The sequence below is a fragment of the Thamnophis sirtalis genome, unplaced genomic scaffold (genome assembly GCF_051295495.1).
Source record: "Thamnophis sirtalis isolate CommonGarterSnake01/CBP01778 unplaced genomic scaffold, rThaSir2_p1.2 scaffold_3, whole genome shotgun sequence".
NCBI lineage: Eukaryota > Metazoa > Chordata > Lepidosauria > Squamata > Natricidae > Thamnophis > Thamnophis sirtalis.
In genome coordinates this window covers 17,977,775-17,993,254 of record NW_028261383.1, presented here as the reverse complement: position 1 = coordinate 17,993,254, position 15,480 = coordinate 17,977,775, and the positions used below count along the sequence as shown (strand labels likewise).

Below are 15,480 nucleotides of genomic sequence, written 5' to 3'. Positions count from 1 at the left end.
TCAGTGGTTCTAATCTCACTGGCTCAAGGTTGACTCAGCCTTCCATCCTTCCGAGGTGGGTGAAATGAGGACCCAGACTGAGTCTGTAAACCGCTTAGAGAGGGCTGAAAGCCCTATGAAGTGGTATATAAGTCTAACTGCTATTGCTATTGCTATGTTAGGGGACTAACATTGATATGATTTTGGAGAAAACAGTTAGTAGCATGATTGTGACTTTGTGCCTTTTATCTGAATATAGGCTTTTAAAAAAAACACATTTCCTGATTGTTAACCACCTTTTTTAATTTTAAAGGTTAATAAATTACAGGAAACAGTTATTGCACAATGTAAATGATGCCTACTTTTTATAAATTGAACAAAAAAAGCTTAATGAACAAACAGATGAATATGTAGAACTTACCGGGAGGAGAGGGAGTGTGATAGAAAATGCTAGAAGGGGGTGGAATGAGTTCACATCTGACTCAGTTTCACCTTGCCCAATGATGCCATGAAAACCATGGAATGAGAAAAGCATTAGCAAGGTAGTTTTGACTCTCTATATCAGGGGTCTCCAACCTTGGCAACTTGTGGACTTGTGGACTTCAACTCCCAGAATTCCTCAGCCAGCTCTATATGATTCTCCCTCTTCTGCTTCAGGGAGACCTCGTTTCTCTGACCTCTGTAGGAAGTTAAAATCCACCCCTCTCCTAGAAAAATTAAATTAAAATATTTAATGTTCCTAAAGTTAAATATTTTAGGAAATATTAAACGGCTGCCTTCCTAAAAGGGAGGAAGAAACTCAACCCTCCACCCACCTTTGTCAGTGGGCCATTAAGGCCTGAGCCAGTTTATTCCCTATAACAAAGATCTGCCCCCTTGAGGCAGAGCCATAATGGTACCCATCTAGCAACAGAAAGTCACTGCATGGCATCTGGGAAGATTACATTAACCAGCCAAGGCTCAGACAAGCTTGGCTCTCAGGACAGTCTAGGATTGCCCCTGCGTGGCCCCAGGAGAGTCTGACATCCAATCGGAATACAAACTCAAACTCAAAAGCCCAGAGGGATGGAAGCTCAGGGGTCTCCGTCCTTTGTCGCCCAGGAGCTCCAAGGCATGAGATCCTGTCCTCCGTTCAACTGTTGAAAGAAATGTCCTTCTGGGTTCAGCTCCAAGTGGGGAAGAAGACACTGGAGGCATGGAGGCTGCTTGGAAAGATGGTTTATTGTTGGACAGGGCCACGTGGCTTGAGCCCTGTACAGAAAAGGTGATCACATGTTTCAATGTTGATGGAGAAGAAGAGAGAAGGGCTGAGGAAGGGGCTTGCTAGGCTTTTATACCCTGTTTAGTCCCACCTCTCTGTTTCCTGTTCCTGTGTAAGAAATGTATTCTGACTGGTTGTCAGACACCCATGGTGCCATGCAGGGGGCTACTCTCTAGGCTGTGATGAGTTCTCAGATGCCTTGTGGTCAGTTGAGTAATATCCCTTCCCCCTACAGCTGCAGTGAGGAGAAGTCTTTATTATGTAAAGTGGGCTAGCCGGGCCATCTTAATGGCCCACTAGCTGGGGATGGGCAGAAAGCTATAGGCAACTATTCTGTCTTTTAAAGCATGTTTCTTTTCACATCCAGAGAAATATTCTGCCTTTTCAATATTTCCTAGGATATTTCATTTTTCTGGGAGAAGGCTGGATGATAACTTCCCACACAACCATCCTTCCAAACAGCCTCCATATCCTTTTCCCCACTTGGAAGTGAACCAACCCAGAAGGATATTTCTTCCAACACCTCCTAGGAAGTTGTTGGACGCCTGAGAAGCATCAGGTGAGGAGGATGTTTTTAACCTCTTCTAGGGTAGGGGTCTCCAATCTTGGCAACTTTAAGACGTGTGGACTTCAACTCCCAGAATGCCTCAGCCAGCAAAGCTTGACAAAGCTTTGTCAAGCTTTGCTGGCTGAGGCATTCTGGGAGTTGAAGTCCACACGTCTTAAAGTTGCCAAGGTTGGAGACCCCTGTCCTAGGGTACTGGCTGTCCTTTCTCCCTCCACCCATTTCTCACGATCCTGAGTTACATGATGATGATTATGATGAATTATATGAACGCTTGGCTTCTTTCCTGTGAAACTCTACCAAAAACCTCGTAGGACTCTCTTTTTTTTGGGGGGGGGGGGTGTTTCTTCCTTTCGCTTTGCTCCCTTTGCTGTGGACCAACCAGGAAGGAGTTTCGCTCATTGGGTCTCCGGGGAAGAGACTGTGGCTTCTGGTCCAACAAGGGAAGGTCACTTTCACTTTATACTTTTCCTTTAAGTTTTGGCGGTGGGAGCCTCCTCCTTCCTCGCTCCCCGTCTTTCCTCTCGCTCTCTGTTTGCGTCTCTTTGTGAGAATGAGAGACAGACCCGCGTCTGCGATTGCACCCAGGTGCCACCAGGGGAGGGGGCTCTTAACGCCACTGCGCCTGCTCTTCTACCTTGGCATGGTCGGGCAGTTGCGGCTGAGAGTTGATCCCTGGGAATCTGGTGGGGGCGGGGCAAGAGTGGGTCCCGTGACTCAGATCCTCCCCAGGGGAGGGAACGAGATTTTGAGGTTGGAGGGAGCGGGAAACCCGCCCCAGAACTGCTCTTGGCTGCGCGTGGTGGAGATCTAACAGTGGGGCAGGGGGGAGGAGAGAAGGAAGCCTAAAGGCTCGATCTCCATTTTCAGATTCCTGAAAGGGCTTTTGGAGAGCCAGCGGAGACCAGTTGCCCGGCGGTGCCAGTGGCTGGAAGATCCCTTCTGATCCTAGCAGAGGAGAAGAAACAGGAAAAGTCCCAGGTGAGAGAAGCTTCTTTTGGGGAACACGGAGGGATCTCCACATGCTTGAATTATTTCATGTGTCCCTGATAGAGTTTTGGAGATTAATAATCCGAGTAGATATTTAGAGAACCTCATTAGCTAAATTGTTCTTGAGTTCTTCCAAAGAGTATCTCCTTTGGAGCGATTCCCCCATTGGGTCTCATCCTTCGCCACTGATGGTCACAAGGGTTTTGTGGACAAAAGATAAAATCCAGATCTTCTTTTGTCCTGTTTTCTTAACTGCTCTTCTTTGCTTATATTTCAGGTTCTGAGGTCCTTCCAGGAATAGGGAGTAATTGGGTGGATCTCGCAAATCTTTCTCCTGATTCTGTTTTTCAGAGGGATCCCCGAGGATAAAAGTCAGGATACCTCGCTAGGTAAGGGAAGACTGTTCCACTGGACTGGAGATTTTCTAGAAAGATTCCAGTTATCCTTAATTTTCTGTGTCTTCTTGTGTCTTAGTCATTGACTTAGTAGAAGGTGATCCAATAAGAACGGTAAGAAAGTTGTGCCTTAAAGATAGAAAAGATGAAGTTGAACCCTTTCCTGTTTCCATTCTGTTTCTCTCCTTTCCAGTGGACAAAATGGAGTCACCGTTGTTCACTGAATCATCTTCTGTTGATGAAGCTGAAAAAGCTACCGGATTCCTGACTCAGGTAGGAAGGGAGAGATTAGCCGCTTATATGGGGGAGAATTAGGAGACTTCTGGTTTCCTTGGGGATTCAACCTATGACTACTGTTATTCCTGAGCAAAGCACAACAAGGAAATTAGAAATTTAAAATCACTCAAACTAGGCCAACCGCTCAACAAACATTTGGAGATCTAGGGAATTCCTCAGTGGTTTTATAATTCTGGCTTCAAAAAATGCCACATGGCACTTCATGTTCCCTGTCCCAAGTAAAGCAGAAAGGACACATGAATAGCTAGGCTAAATCTACTTTATTGTAAGTATAATCTTGTTTTCCAATCCTTGGGGAAAGGGATAAAAACAGGAGAAGCAGAAATTGCTTTCTGTATCATCTACCTTTTGATGCCTGAAAGTGCCCTCCTTAGTATTTTCATGAATGTTTATGTGTGGTTTATTTTCAAGCTATCTTTTTAATTAGTTTACCAAAATATAAAATAAATAGAAAGAAAACATGGAAAAGTAGAAAGAGGGGAAGGGGAAAAAGGAAGTTACATATAATGGAAGGAAAAAGGCATCTATTTTCGACGCACTTTGGCACAGTCGAAGGTAAACATTACCACCACAACTTTTTGTTTTTACACAACAGTATGTACAAATTATTTCTTAACAATAGGCCTGTCCAGTTTACAAAAACGGAATCAAAGTCTTTTTTTCTCTCATTGCAAACAGAAAATCCAAAAGCAATTTTAAGCTAAAGATAAAATTAAATATAATCTCTTGTTTGGGTAAAAGAATTGTGTTACATTTTTATTTTAAATTTTATTTTGATGAAAGAAATGTCTTTCTGGGTTCTGCTCCAAGTGGGGAAAAAGACACTGGAGACATGGAGGCTGCTTGGAAATGGTGGACAGGGCCACATGGCTTGAGTTCCTGAACAGAAAGGGTGATCACGTGCTTCAATTTTGGTGGAGAAGAAGAGAAGGGCTGAAGGAGGGGCTTGCTATGCTTTTTATAACCTGTTTAGTCCCACCTCTCTGTTTTCTGTTCCTGTGTAAGAAATGTATTCTGATTGGTTGTCAGACTCCCATAGGGCCATGCAGGGGCTACTCTCTAGGCTGTGTTTTGAATCCATGTATGGATGAGTTCTCAGATGCCATGTGGTCAGTTGGGGCCAATATTATCATGCTTTCCTGTAGCTGCTGGTAAAGTCTTTATTATGTAAAGTGGACTAGCTTGGCCTTCTTAATGGCCCATTAACAAGGTGGGGATGGGCAGGAAGCTATAGGCAACTATTCTGTCTTTTAAAGCATGTTTCTTTCTTTTCACATCCAGAGGAATATTCTGCCTTTTCAATATTTCCTAGGATATTTCATTTTTCTGGGAGAGGGCTGGATGATAACTTCCCACAATTTACAAACATGTAAAATACACATACACACATAGAATTATTTTAACCATCACAGCTTCTCCTTGCTGTTGGGAATAATATATCATTCATTCTCATTCAAATCTAGTCTGAGAGGGAGAAAGGTAGAGTGAACCTGCCTCCATTGCATTAACTTCCCTGAGGCTGGTGGGAGGAGCTGCTGGCTGTGATGGGGGAGTCTGAGAGGGACTACAGAGGAGAAAGGTAGAGGTCATATAACTATAAACCACAAATAGCGACAATACATTAATGGGACTTGAGATTGTGATTTTATTTTATTTCAAAATAAAATTTTGGCTTAGTTCAGTGTAATATTTGTTTTGAAGCTGTTTTTTGCAGTACTCTTTTCAAAGTTGGATACTGTCCCCTTTGTAAACAAATTACTAGTTTACAGATTACCCATCTAGAATCTCTAATCTGTGCTCTCCAAGCAGAAATTAGGTGCCCAATTCTTCCATTCCACCCGATTGAGCTGCTGTGCTATCAGCCCCCTCTACCACAAAGATCCTGCAGTATGGACAACCGCGGGATCTGGCAGGGTGAGAGCTGTGAACCATAAACGCAAAGCTTTCGCTGTGTCCCAGCATAATAGATATAGCTCCCTTGCTGATGTTAATAGGGACACTAAAGTGACAGGTCAAGGTAGTTGTGATAATGATGACTCAAATAAGCAGGAGATCATGGTCCGAGATGAAGAACTTACATTGGAAAGTGGAAAGTGTGAATCAGGTATATAAAAAGAGCAAGGTATCCAAAAAGAGAAGCCACCTTCTGGTTGGTGATTCAATTGTAAGGGATGTAAATTTAGGAAAGTATATGGAGGTTTTAAAAGAGGTCAGATATCTGCCAGGTGCTCCTGCCAGCAGAGACAAGAGGCGTATTCTTAAGATAGTCAAGAATGCAAGTAAGGACTGTGATGTTGATGCTATTATACATCTTGGCACAAATGATCTGTCCCAAAAAGATGTACTTCCTGTGCAGAATGATTTCCAGAGCTTGTAGTATGAACTTAGTAGTATAAGTTGCAGGCTTATTTTTTCATAGGTCTTACCAATATATAAGGAACAAAATGGGAAAAGCCAGCGTGTAGTGGAGTTTAATGTGTGGCTAAAGTAATGTTGTAAACGGGAAAGCTTTGGTTTTATTAGTCAGATATGTCTGTAGCTGGTCCAATGAAAAACTGTACAAAAGAGATGTTTTGCATCCATCCAAGAAAGGGACCCTAGTTACTTGGCATTAAATTCACAGATTTTCAGGATAAACATTTAAACTGAATAGCGGGGACAGAGAATTAATTGATACAGAACATTTCTGTCCCTAATAATCTAAAATTAATAGGGTTATCAGTGCATATAACATAGATATCACTACTGCTGTCAAGCAAAACCAAGCATTTAATAGTGAGTGCCATACCATGTGCATGAATCATACAAGTGGCAAGAAAATAGGGGCAGTCAGGCATAACACAGGTTATGTGGACAGTAAAGACAGGGTCAATCAAAATGGACTCAAATGTCTATACACCAATGGACAGAGTATGAGGAATAAACAGGTGATAAAAAGTCCAGTCCCCTCTTCAAAAAAGCATCTTTTGGGACAGCCATGACCATGGATAACTGAAAATATCCATAGACATTTGTGCTTTTAGGATTTGCAGATTGAAGGAGATCTTGCAAATTCTGTCCAGTCTGCTCACAGGGATTCTTCCTTCTTTAGGGTCCTGTGTCCTTTGCGGAGGTGGCCATCCATTTCAACAGTGAAGAGTGGTTGCTGCTTGATCCCAGCCAGAAAGCCCTGTATCAAGAAGTCATGTTGGAAACATCTATGATGCTGACTTCTTTAGGTAAGAGTTCCTCTGGAGGAAAATTTAACTCAGGGCAAGGTGTCACTAGATACTTAATTTACAACTTCAATCAATATGTAACTTATTAAAAATTATTTCATCTCTTCTTTTTCCCTCTTATATTAATTCCAGTCCCCCTTCATGGTCTTCTAACCAGCAGTTTCATTTAGAAGAAAGAGATCAGTGTAGTGACCAACAAAGGTTGATATTCAGTCTTGTGGTCATCTTTGGGTCCTGGGTCATTACTGCAGAGTTATTGGGAAGATGACCAGGGATAGGATGTTTTACCTGTTGCAGTTCTCGTACTTAGCAACAAATTTTGTCTTGCTTTGTGTTGCCATTACATATGTTACCTTATTGAATGCAAGTTGGGTGGGTCATAGTTGAGATAATATGTGTGCCACGTCCTGATGTTGTGTTTTTGCTATAAATTTTAACTGCCAAGAATGAGGGTTAGATGAGCAGCCATGCTAGTCTTTTAAGTTAATAACTAATCTCCATACTGTCATTTCCCTTGTTGCTTTCTCTGCAGATGCCCAGTAGTAGATAAATGTATGCATAGGGACACCAAAGTTGATGTTGTAGATTATTCTAATTTATTTTTCTTCCCTCACAAGCATCTGATGTGCAGATGAAGGAAAACGACCAAGTGCCAAATTTGATGCCACTGCAAATAATCAAAACTGAAATTCCTGAGGAGACCTCTACAAATAATCGGGGAGGGAGAAAACGTGAAAAGAAGCACAATCAGAGAGAAAAATCTATTTTTGAATGTGTGGAAATGGATCGTTTCCTGACCCAACATGATTCCAAAGAAAGTACGGAGAAATGTCGAAGTAGAAAAAGATTCAAAGCAAACCCCAATGTTAGTAACCACTGCGAAACTGGAAAAAGCTCCAGCAATAATGATGTTTCTTCACATAAAATGATACAGGTAAGGGAGAAGCACTACAACAGTGTGGACTATGGAAAAAGCATTGGGTGGTAAGGTAATTTAACTTCTCATAAAAAGATCCACAGCAGACAGAAGCTCTATAAGTGCCTAGAGTGTGGAAAGAGCTTCAGCTATAGATACTACCTGAAATCCCATAAAAGGATCCATACGGGGGGGGGGGAATCTTATAAATGTGTGGATTGTGGAAAAAGGTTCATTCTGAGGAGTTCCCTTATTTCCCATAAAAAGATACATACAGGAGAAAAACCCTATAAATGTATGGAGTGTGGAAAGAGCTTCAGGGGAAGCAGTTCCCTTGCTTCTCATAAATGGGTCCACACAGGAGAAAAACCCTATAAATGCATGGAGTGTGGAAAGAGCTTCAGGGGAAGCAGTTCCCTTGCTTCCCATAAACGGGTCCACACAGGAGAAAAACCCTATAAATGCATGGAGTGTGGAAAAAGCTTCCGTGTAAAGAGTGCTCTTCTCATAAACGGATCCACACAGGAGAAAAACCCTATAAATGCATGGAGTGTGGAAAGAGCTATAAAACGAGAGCTTACCTGAACCTCCATAAAAAGCTCCACATGGGAGAGCAATCTTACCATAGAAGGATCCATTGGGTGTGGGGGGGGGAGCTTATAAATGTGTGGATTGTGGGAAAGGGTTCATTCTGAAGAATTCCCTTACTGCCCATAAAAGGATACATACTGGAGAAAAACCTTTTAAACGCATGGAGTGTGGGAAGAGCTTTCAGGGAAAGGGTGCTCTTAATATTCATAAACTAATCCAGACAGGAGAAAAGGCTTACACTACCAATAGCTCTCTCACTTACCATGAAAGGACCCACATAAGAGAAAACTTATAAAAGCCTGGAGTATGGGAAGAGCTTCAGATGGAAAAGTCACCTTACTTCCCATAAGAAAATCCACACAGAAGGGAAATAGAAATGTATGGAATGCAGAATGAGTTTTTGTGAAAAAAGAATGCTTCTTAAGAAATAATTCACATTGAGCAGAAAAATATCCTGTGGAAAACCCATCAACTTATTTCCCTTATTAATTGACCCACAAAGGAATGGAGATCCCTTTAGGGGCTTAAGTTTCCTTTATTTGTGTAATAAGATCCACTGTATATGAAACCATCTAAAGATATGGAGTGTAAAAAGAATGACATCTGTGGAAAAACCTGGTGAAACAGTCTTCCTTCTCTCAGAGGATAGCCATAGGAACAACTCAATAAATACATGGAAAGTTCTCAGGATAGATTTTTAAATTCCATATTATTAAATTACATATTCAGTTAAGTTGTTCCTCAAAAAAATGTTGAACAATTGTCCTCTCAATTATTTCTCCAAAACCTCACAGCCTTGGCTTGATCACAAATTGCTTTATTTAGGTAGAATCAACATCTGAAGCGAGTCTGGGATCAGCCTCCAGGCTTTGTGAAGATCTGGTGAATGCAAGCAAAGCAAGAGAAAATGTATGTGTGTATATTAATTTTAGCTTTAGTTGTGTTGAAAATACTGCCCTTTAAACGTAGCAAAGTATTTAAGCTATTTTTTTTTCCATATGTGTGTGCACAAGTTTGGTTGCAAGTGAAAGTCTCTACCAAATATTTATATATACAGACAGATTTTGAATCAAAACTTGGTGAAATATTGAGTAAGGAGATGATGTCACAATGATACTTTTGCAGTCAATACTTTTGCCACTGGACGGTCCATCTGGACCTAAACCGTTCCAAAGAGACAGTGACAGGGAAGAGTATGTCTTGCTGATCTCAGGGACATCGCAAAGTCCCTGATTGATCCAAGAGAATCTCTTCTAGCTGGCGACAAAAAGCACAGCCTCAAGCTGCTGAAGTTTGGATATCTCCGCAATGGAAGGATCGATGGAAATTTTGTGAATATTTTTTACTTTTTAAAGTGAAAGTTTCGGATTTTCTTCTTCTATTTCTTTTTTTATCTATGGATTAAATTCTTTCCTCTACTTCTACAATATTGGTTGGGATTGATTTTTTGTTTTTATTTGGTTTCATTTAAGAACTTTATTTCTTCCAAAGCCTGAAACATAAAAGAAGATTTAAGAGGTGTATAAAGAAGGTAGCAACATTAGAGGGAAAAGAAGGTACACTGCCACTTGGAGGTTGAGACCTGGAAACATTGCTTTTTTTTGTGTTCCCTTTGATCATTTTGACCATGCACTTAAAAGGCTTCAGCTTGTTTATAAAGAAGGGCATGGATTGTTTACGCAGGTGCTCTCTGGATGCTTGTTGCTAGCTGGGAAGAAGTGAAAACAAAGATTTGTTTTTCAACTAGAGTGGCAGTGTTTATTCATTGGAACGATGACACGACATCAAAAAGAAACCATAACACTACAACAGATTATGTCGGGAATTCAAAAATTATTAGAAACAATAGGAAGAATTGAGAAGAGATTGGAAAATATTGAAGATATAAATTTTAATGTGGTAAAACTTGATGGAAAAATGGAAGATACTCAGCAAATGGAAAAAGTGGAGGCTGGAGTCCTAAAAACCCAGGGGGGAAATGAACAAAGAGGCAAGATAACCATGGATATTGACAGTGAACTGAGTGTGGTTGGAGATGGAAAGAGTGGAACAAGGAATGGGAAGATAGATGGAAAAGTGCTTCACTACAGATTTCATGGTATAGAAGAAGGAAAAAGAGAAGAATGGATGGACTTAAGGAGAGAATTTTTGACCAAGACACTACTGATAACCAAAGATAAACTAATTAAGGAAGCTGATGGAGGGTTTCGAGATTTTATAAGATATGTAATAAGCAACAAGTTGCGAAGAGAAGTCCAAACAAATTTGATTAAGGAAATAGCGAGAAGATCAATTCCACAAGTGGCAAAAGAAATAGCACTACACTATTACTGGAAAGACACAGGTTGAGATATGAAAACTAATAATAAAATACTAGTCAAATTTAGTTAAAATTAAAGCATTATGCTAAAAATGTAATGATAATGATAAAGTTAGGTAAATAATTGATAATGATAACAATGTATACATATATGTTGGTTTGATAAGAGGAAATTGGGTAAAAAAATTAATGGTAAAAGGGAAAAAGCAAGTGAAACTATCATTAAATAAATGACTGATAATAATGTAATAATTTGTATTGAAAGGGTAAAAGGGAAATTGGATATAAATTTAAATAATGATTAAGAAAAGAGGCTTAAAAACTTTGTAAATTTGATATAAATTTTTAAATGGTGAAAAAAGGGGGAAAAGTTAAACAGTCAAACTAAATGACTGATAATGATAATAATGTAATAATTTGTTTCGACATAATAACAGCGAAAATTGGATAAAAATTGTAAACAATTATTAAGAAAAGACGTTTAAATATTTTGTTAAAATTAGAGAATTGTTAAAAATGTAGTGTTAATGGATAAAGTTAGATAAATAATTGATAAGATTTAGTGTGTTTCACCCTCGTTGAATTTTATATCGTATAAAATCGTATAATTTTTTTTTTAGATTATTAACATAAGGAGTAAGAAAAGAGGATGCAAATTCAACGATAAACTAAGAAGTGAATTTCCTTTTCTTAAAAAAACCCAAAGCGATCACATAGTAAAATGTGAGAAATGTAATGGTGAATTTTCTATTTCGCATGGCGGGAAGAATGATATTTCAAAGCACTTGGACACACAGAAACATAAAAGATATTTAGATACTGCTGCATCTTCCTCCAAAATACAGGAAGTTTTTTGGAAAACAACTTATGAAGACGAAGAAAAGAAATTAGCATTAGCAGAAGGACTTATGTCTTTTCATGCTATTAATCACAATCATTCCTTCAGATCTATGGACTGTACATCACAAGTTGTCAAAAAGTTATTCAACAAAAAATTTGCCTGTGCTAGAACAAAATCTGAGGCAATTGTGTGTAATGTGCTTTCCCCATATGCATTTTCAGAATTAAACAAAAATCTAGAAAAAATTAATTTTATATCCATATATTCTGACGCATCTAATCATAAGGATATAAAGTTATTTCCAGCCATTATTAGATTTTTTGATTCGGAAACTGGAATACAAATTAGAATTTTAGATTTCGTTTCTTTGCCCGGCGAAACATGTGAAATAATTTTCAGTTCCATTATTAATATTTTGGAAAAAAACAATTTAAAACATAAAATAATTGCATATTGTGGAGACAACACGAACGCAAATTTTGGAGGAAAAGTGAGAAGAGGTACAAATAATATTTTTTATAAATTAAACAAAAACCTTAATCAAAACATTATTGGTGTTGGTTGTGCAGCACACATAATACATAACGCCATTCAAACAGCTGCGGACTTGTTGCCCATAGATGTCGAAAATATTGTTGTTAAAATATATTATTATTTCTCAATATATACTGTGCGCGTTGAAATGCTTAAAGAATTTTGTGGAACTGTGGAAGTCGAATATCAGAAAATACTTAAATACAGTAAAACACGCTGGTTAGCTCTTTTGCCAGCTGTCGAAAGAATTTTGAAAATATACGATCCTTTGAAATCCTACTTTCTATCACAGGATAAATGTCCTAGAATTTTAGAAGAGTTTTTTGAAAAAGAATCTTCAAAAATTTGGCTAGAGTTTGTATACAATCAAGCATCTCTTTTTCAAAATTCTATAAAACTTATTGAAGGTGACAAAATTTCGGTAATCGAAGTAGCAAATGAAGTTAATAATTTAAAATTTCAGTATCAAGAGCAGTTAGAAAATAATTTTATTCCATTAACTATCCATAATAGTATAAGCCAGCTAGAAGAACAAGGTGCAATAAATCGTGCAGATATCATGAATCACATTAAAAAGTTCTATAGTAACTGCATAGATTATTTAGAAGAGTGGATGGTACATTACAAGGATATTGAACATTTTCATTGGGTTGCATTAAAACAAGAACTTAATTGGAATGATGTGCAAAAATCATTTGATCATATTATTCAATATTTCCCATATAGCAATATTTCCAAAAATGATCTTTTTGATGAGGTATCATTATTAAAACTATATATTGATAAGGAAAAGGTTAAATATTGGGCATCAGCAAAAATCACAATAGAGAACAAATGGTTAGAAATATTTCATAATTTTGAAATAAACCATGTTCCATACAATAATGCACGAAAAATTGTGGAATACGCGCTGTCCTTACCAGGAACTAATGTTGCGACTAAACGCGCTTTTTCTACGGTAAATAAAGTGTGGACATCAGAAAAATCACAATTAAGTGTTGAGACTTTGAAAGCCATTTTATGTGTGAAATATAATTTAACAAATTCTTGTGAAAAATTTCATGACCTTTTAAACAACGACAGCAATCTACTAAAAAAAATCCACTCAAGTAAGAAATATGTCAAAGAATAAAATAATACTGTACATAATTTTTGTAAATATATTTAATAAATATAAATGTAAATAAATGTATTATATTTGTACATTGTACTTATGTTGAAACAAAAAATATATTACAATACTATTTTTACGTTCTATGAAAATTTTTGTTGCTCCATAAAATTTTTTTAATCAAGATACCCCCCACCCCCGGTCAATGGTGTCCCTCTTTACCAATCTTAAAATCTGGTCACCTTAGTAAAGGAAGAAGATAAAGTTGGCCAAAGCACTTTCAGTGCTGCATGGATTATCTCCACAGATGTAAAATTTATATAATTAGGAAAATCCTGAAAAAAATGTGACATAAGAAACTTAATGAATCTTCCTACATTTTAGAGGCACTGATTTCTCTCATTTCTTGCTTCACTTATAGGTCAATCTGCCTTGCTACTTTTCTCACATTCCATGGATTTCTATGCAATCATCTGCAATGGGAATCCTTTGATACTGAGTTTGATCTGAGCTCATTCTGCCGTTTTCTAGCACTTTCTGTCTATTCCACTCCTCACCCCTCACTATACTAATACAATAATAGAGTTAGAAAGGACCTTGGAGGTCTTCTAGTCCAACCCCCTGCCCAAGCAGGAAACCCTATACCGTTTCAGACAAATGGCTATCCAACATCTTCTTAAAGACTTCCAATGTTGGGGCATTCACAACTTGTGGACGGAAGTTGTTCCACTGATTCATTGTTCTAGCTGTCAGGAAATTTCTCAGTTCTAAGTTGCTTCTCTCTTTGATTAGTTTCCACCCATTGCTTCTTGTTCTACCCTCAGGTGCCTTGGAAAATACACACATATATATATATTATGTAGAGGAATCATCTACATTGTGCAATGACTGTTTCCATAATATAATAATCCTTCAAAATGAGAAATACAATTAATTGGGACATGCAGAAACATTTTTAAAGCTATATTAAGGTAAAAAAAAAAAACAGTCATAATCATACCAACACAAGATTTCTCCAAATGGCAATTTCCACTAAAATTTCAAATAGGATTGACCTTTCTGATTATTTTGATATCACAAAATATACAATGGGACTAAAGTGATAATGAAATCCTTGACAAATTCAGCAGTTTGGGAATGTAACATAAATCTAGAAAACATCTCTGTCACACATACTTTGAGATGAATGGTATTTTTTTTTATAAGATGTTAGAAAATATGGTCCTGGTTAGAAGACTGACTAATTTAAATCAAGCTGATTCCCTCCTTAAAAAAATATTGTTTATATGAATACACTGTTGGATCTGTAAATTTTTTAAAAAATAAAGCGGCAATAGTTGCAATCAAACTCACTGGACACATTTATTACAGCAGGATTAACATGATTTTGCAGCCCGACACATAACCAAATGGGCATGTACAGGCGAAACTTGAAAAAATAGAATATGCTAAAAAGTTCAATTATTTCAGTAATGCAACTTAAAAGGTGAAACTAATATATGAGATAGACTCATTACATGCAAAGCAAGATAGTTCAAGCCATGATTTGTCATAATTGTGAAGATTATGACCTCATGAAAACCCCAAATCCACAATCTCAGAAAATTAGAATATTGTGAAAAGTAGCAATATTCTAGGCTCAAAGTGTCCTATTCTAATCAGCTAATTAAGCCATAACACCTGCAAAGGGTTCCTGAGCCTTTAAATGGTCTCTCAATCTGGTTCAGTAGGAATCACAATCATGGGAAAAACTGCTGACTTGACAGTTGTGCAGAAAACCATCATTGACACCCTCCATAAGGAGGGAACGCCTCAAAAGGTAATTGCAAAAAAGGTTGGATGTTCTCAAAGTGCTATATCAAAGCACATTAATAGAAAGTTATGTGGAAGGGAAAAGTGTGGAAGAAAAAGGTGCACAAGCAGCAGGGATGACTGCAGCCTGGAGAGGATTGTCAGGAAAAGGCCATTCAAAAGTTGGGGACTTTCACAAGGAGTGGACTGAGACTGGAGTCAGTGCATCAAGAGCCACCACACACAAACAGATCCTGGACATGGGCTTCAAATGTTGTATTCCTCTTGTCAAGATGCACCTGAACAACAAGCAACGTCAGAAGCGTCTTACCTGGGCTAAAGAAAAACAGACCTGGTCTGTTGCTCAGTGGTCCAAAGCCCTCTTTTCTGATGAGAGCAACTTTTGCATCTCATTTGGAAGCCAAGGCCCCAGAGTATGGAGGAAGAATGGAGAGGCACACACTGCAGGATGCTCGAAGTCCAGTGGGAAGTTTCCACAGTGTTGATTTGGGGAGCCATGTCATCTGCTGGTATTAGTCCACTGTGCTTCATTAAGTCCAGGATCAATGCAGCTCTCTACCAGGAGATTTTGGAGCACTTCATGCTACCTTCCACAGACGAGCTTTATGGGGATGCTGACTTCATTTTCCAGCAGGACTTGGCACCTGCCC

General features: G+C 38.4%; 1 protein-coding gene across 1 annotated transcript; it reads left to right on the top strand.

Moving 5' to 3' along the window:
* Positions 1-7,326: 7,326 nt before the first annotated feature.
* LOC148047330 (uncharacterized) lies at positions 7,327-13,170 on the top strand. The gene is made up of 3 exons (XM_087711438.1): positions 7,327-7,639; positions 9,038-9,121; positions 11,153-13,170. Exons 1-3 carry the CDS (start codon positions 7,337-7,339, stop codon positions 13,037-13,039), a joined length of 2,274 nt encoding a protein of 757 aa, XP_087567564.1. The 5' UTR covers positions 7,327-7,336; the 3' UTR covers positions 13,040-13,170.
* Positions 13,171-15,480: the final 2,310 nt, after the last annotated feature.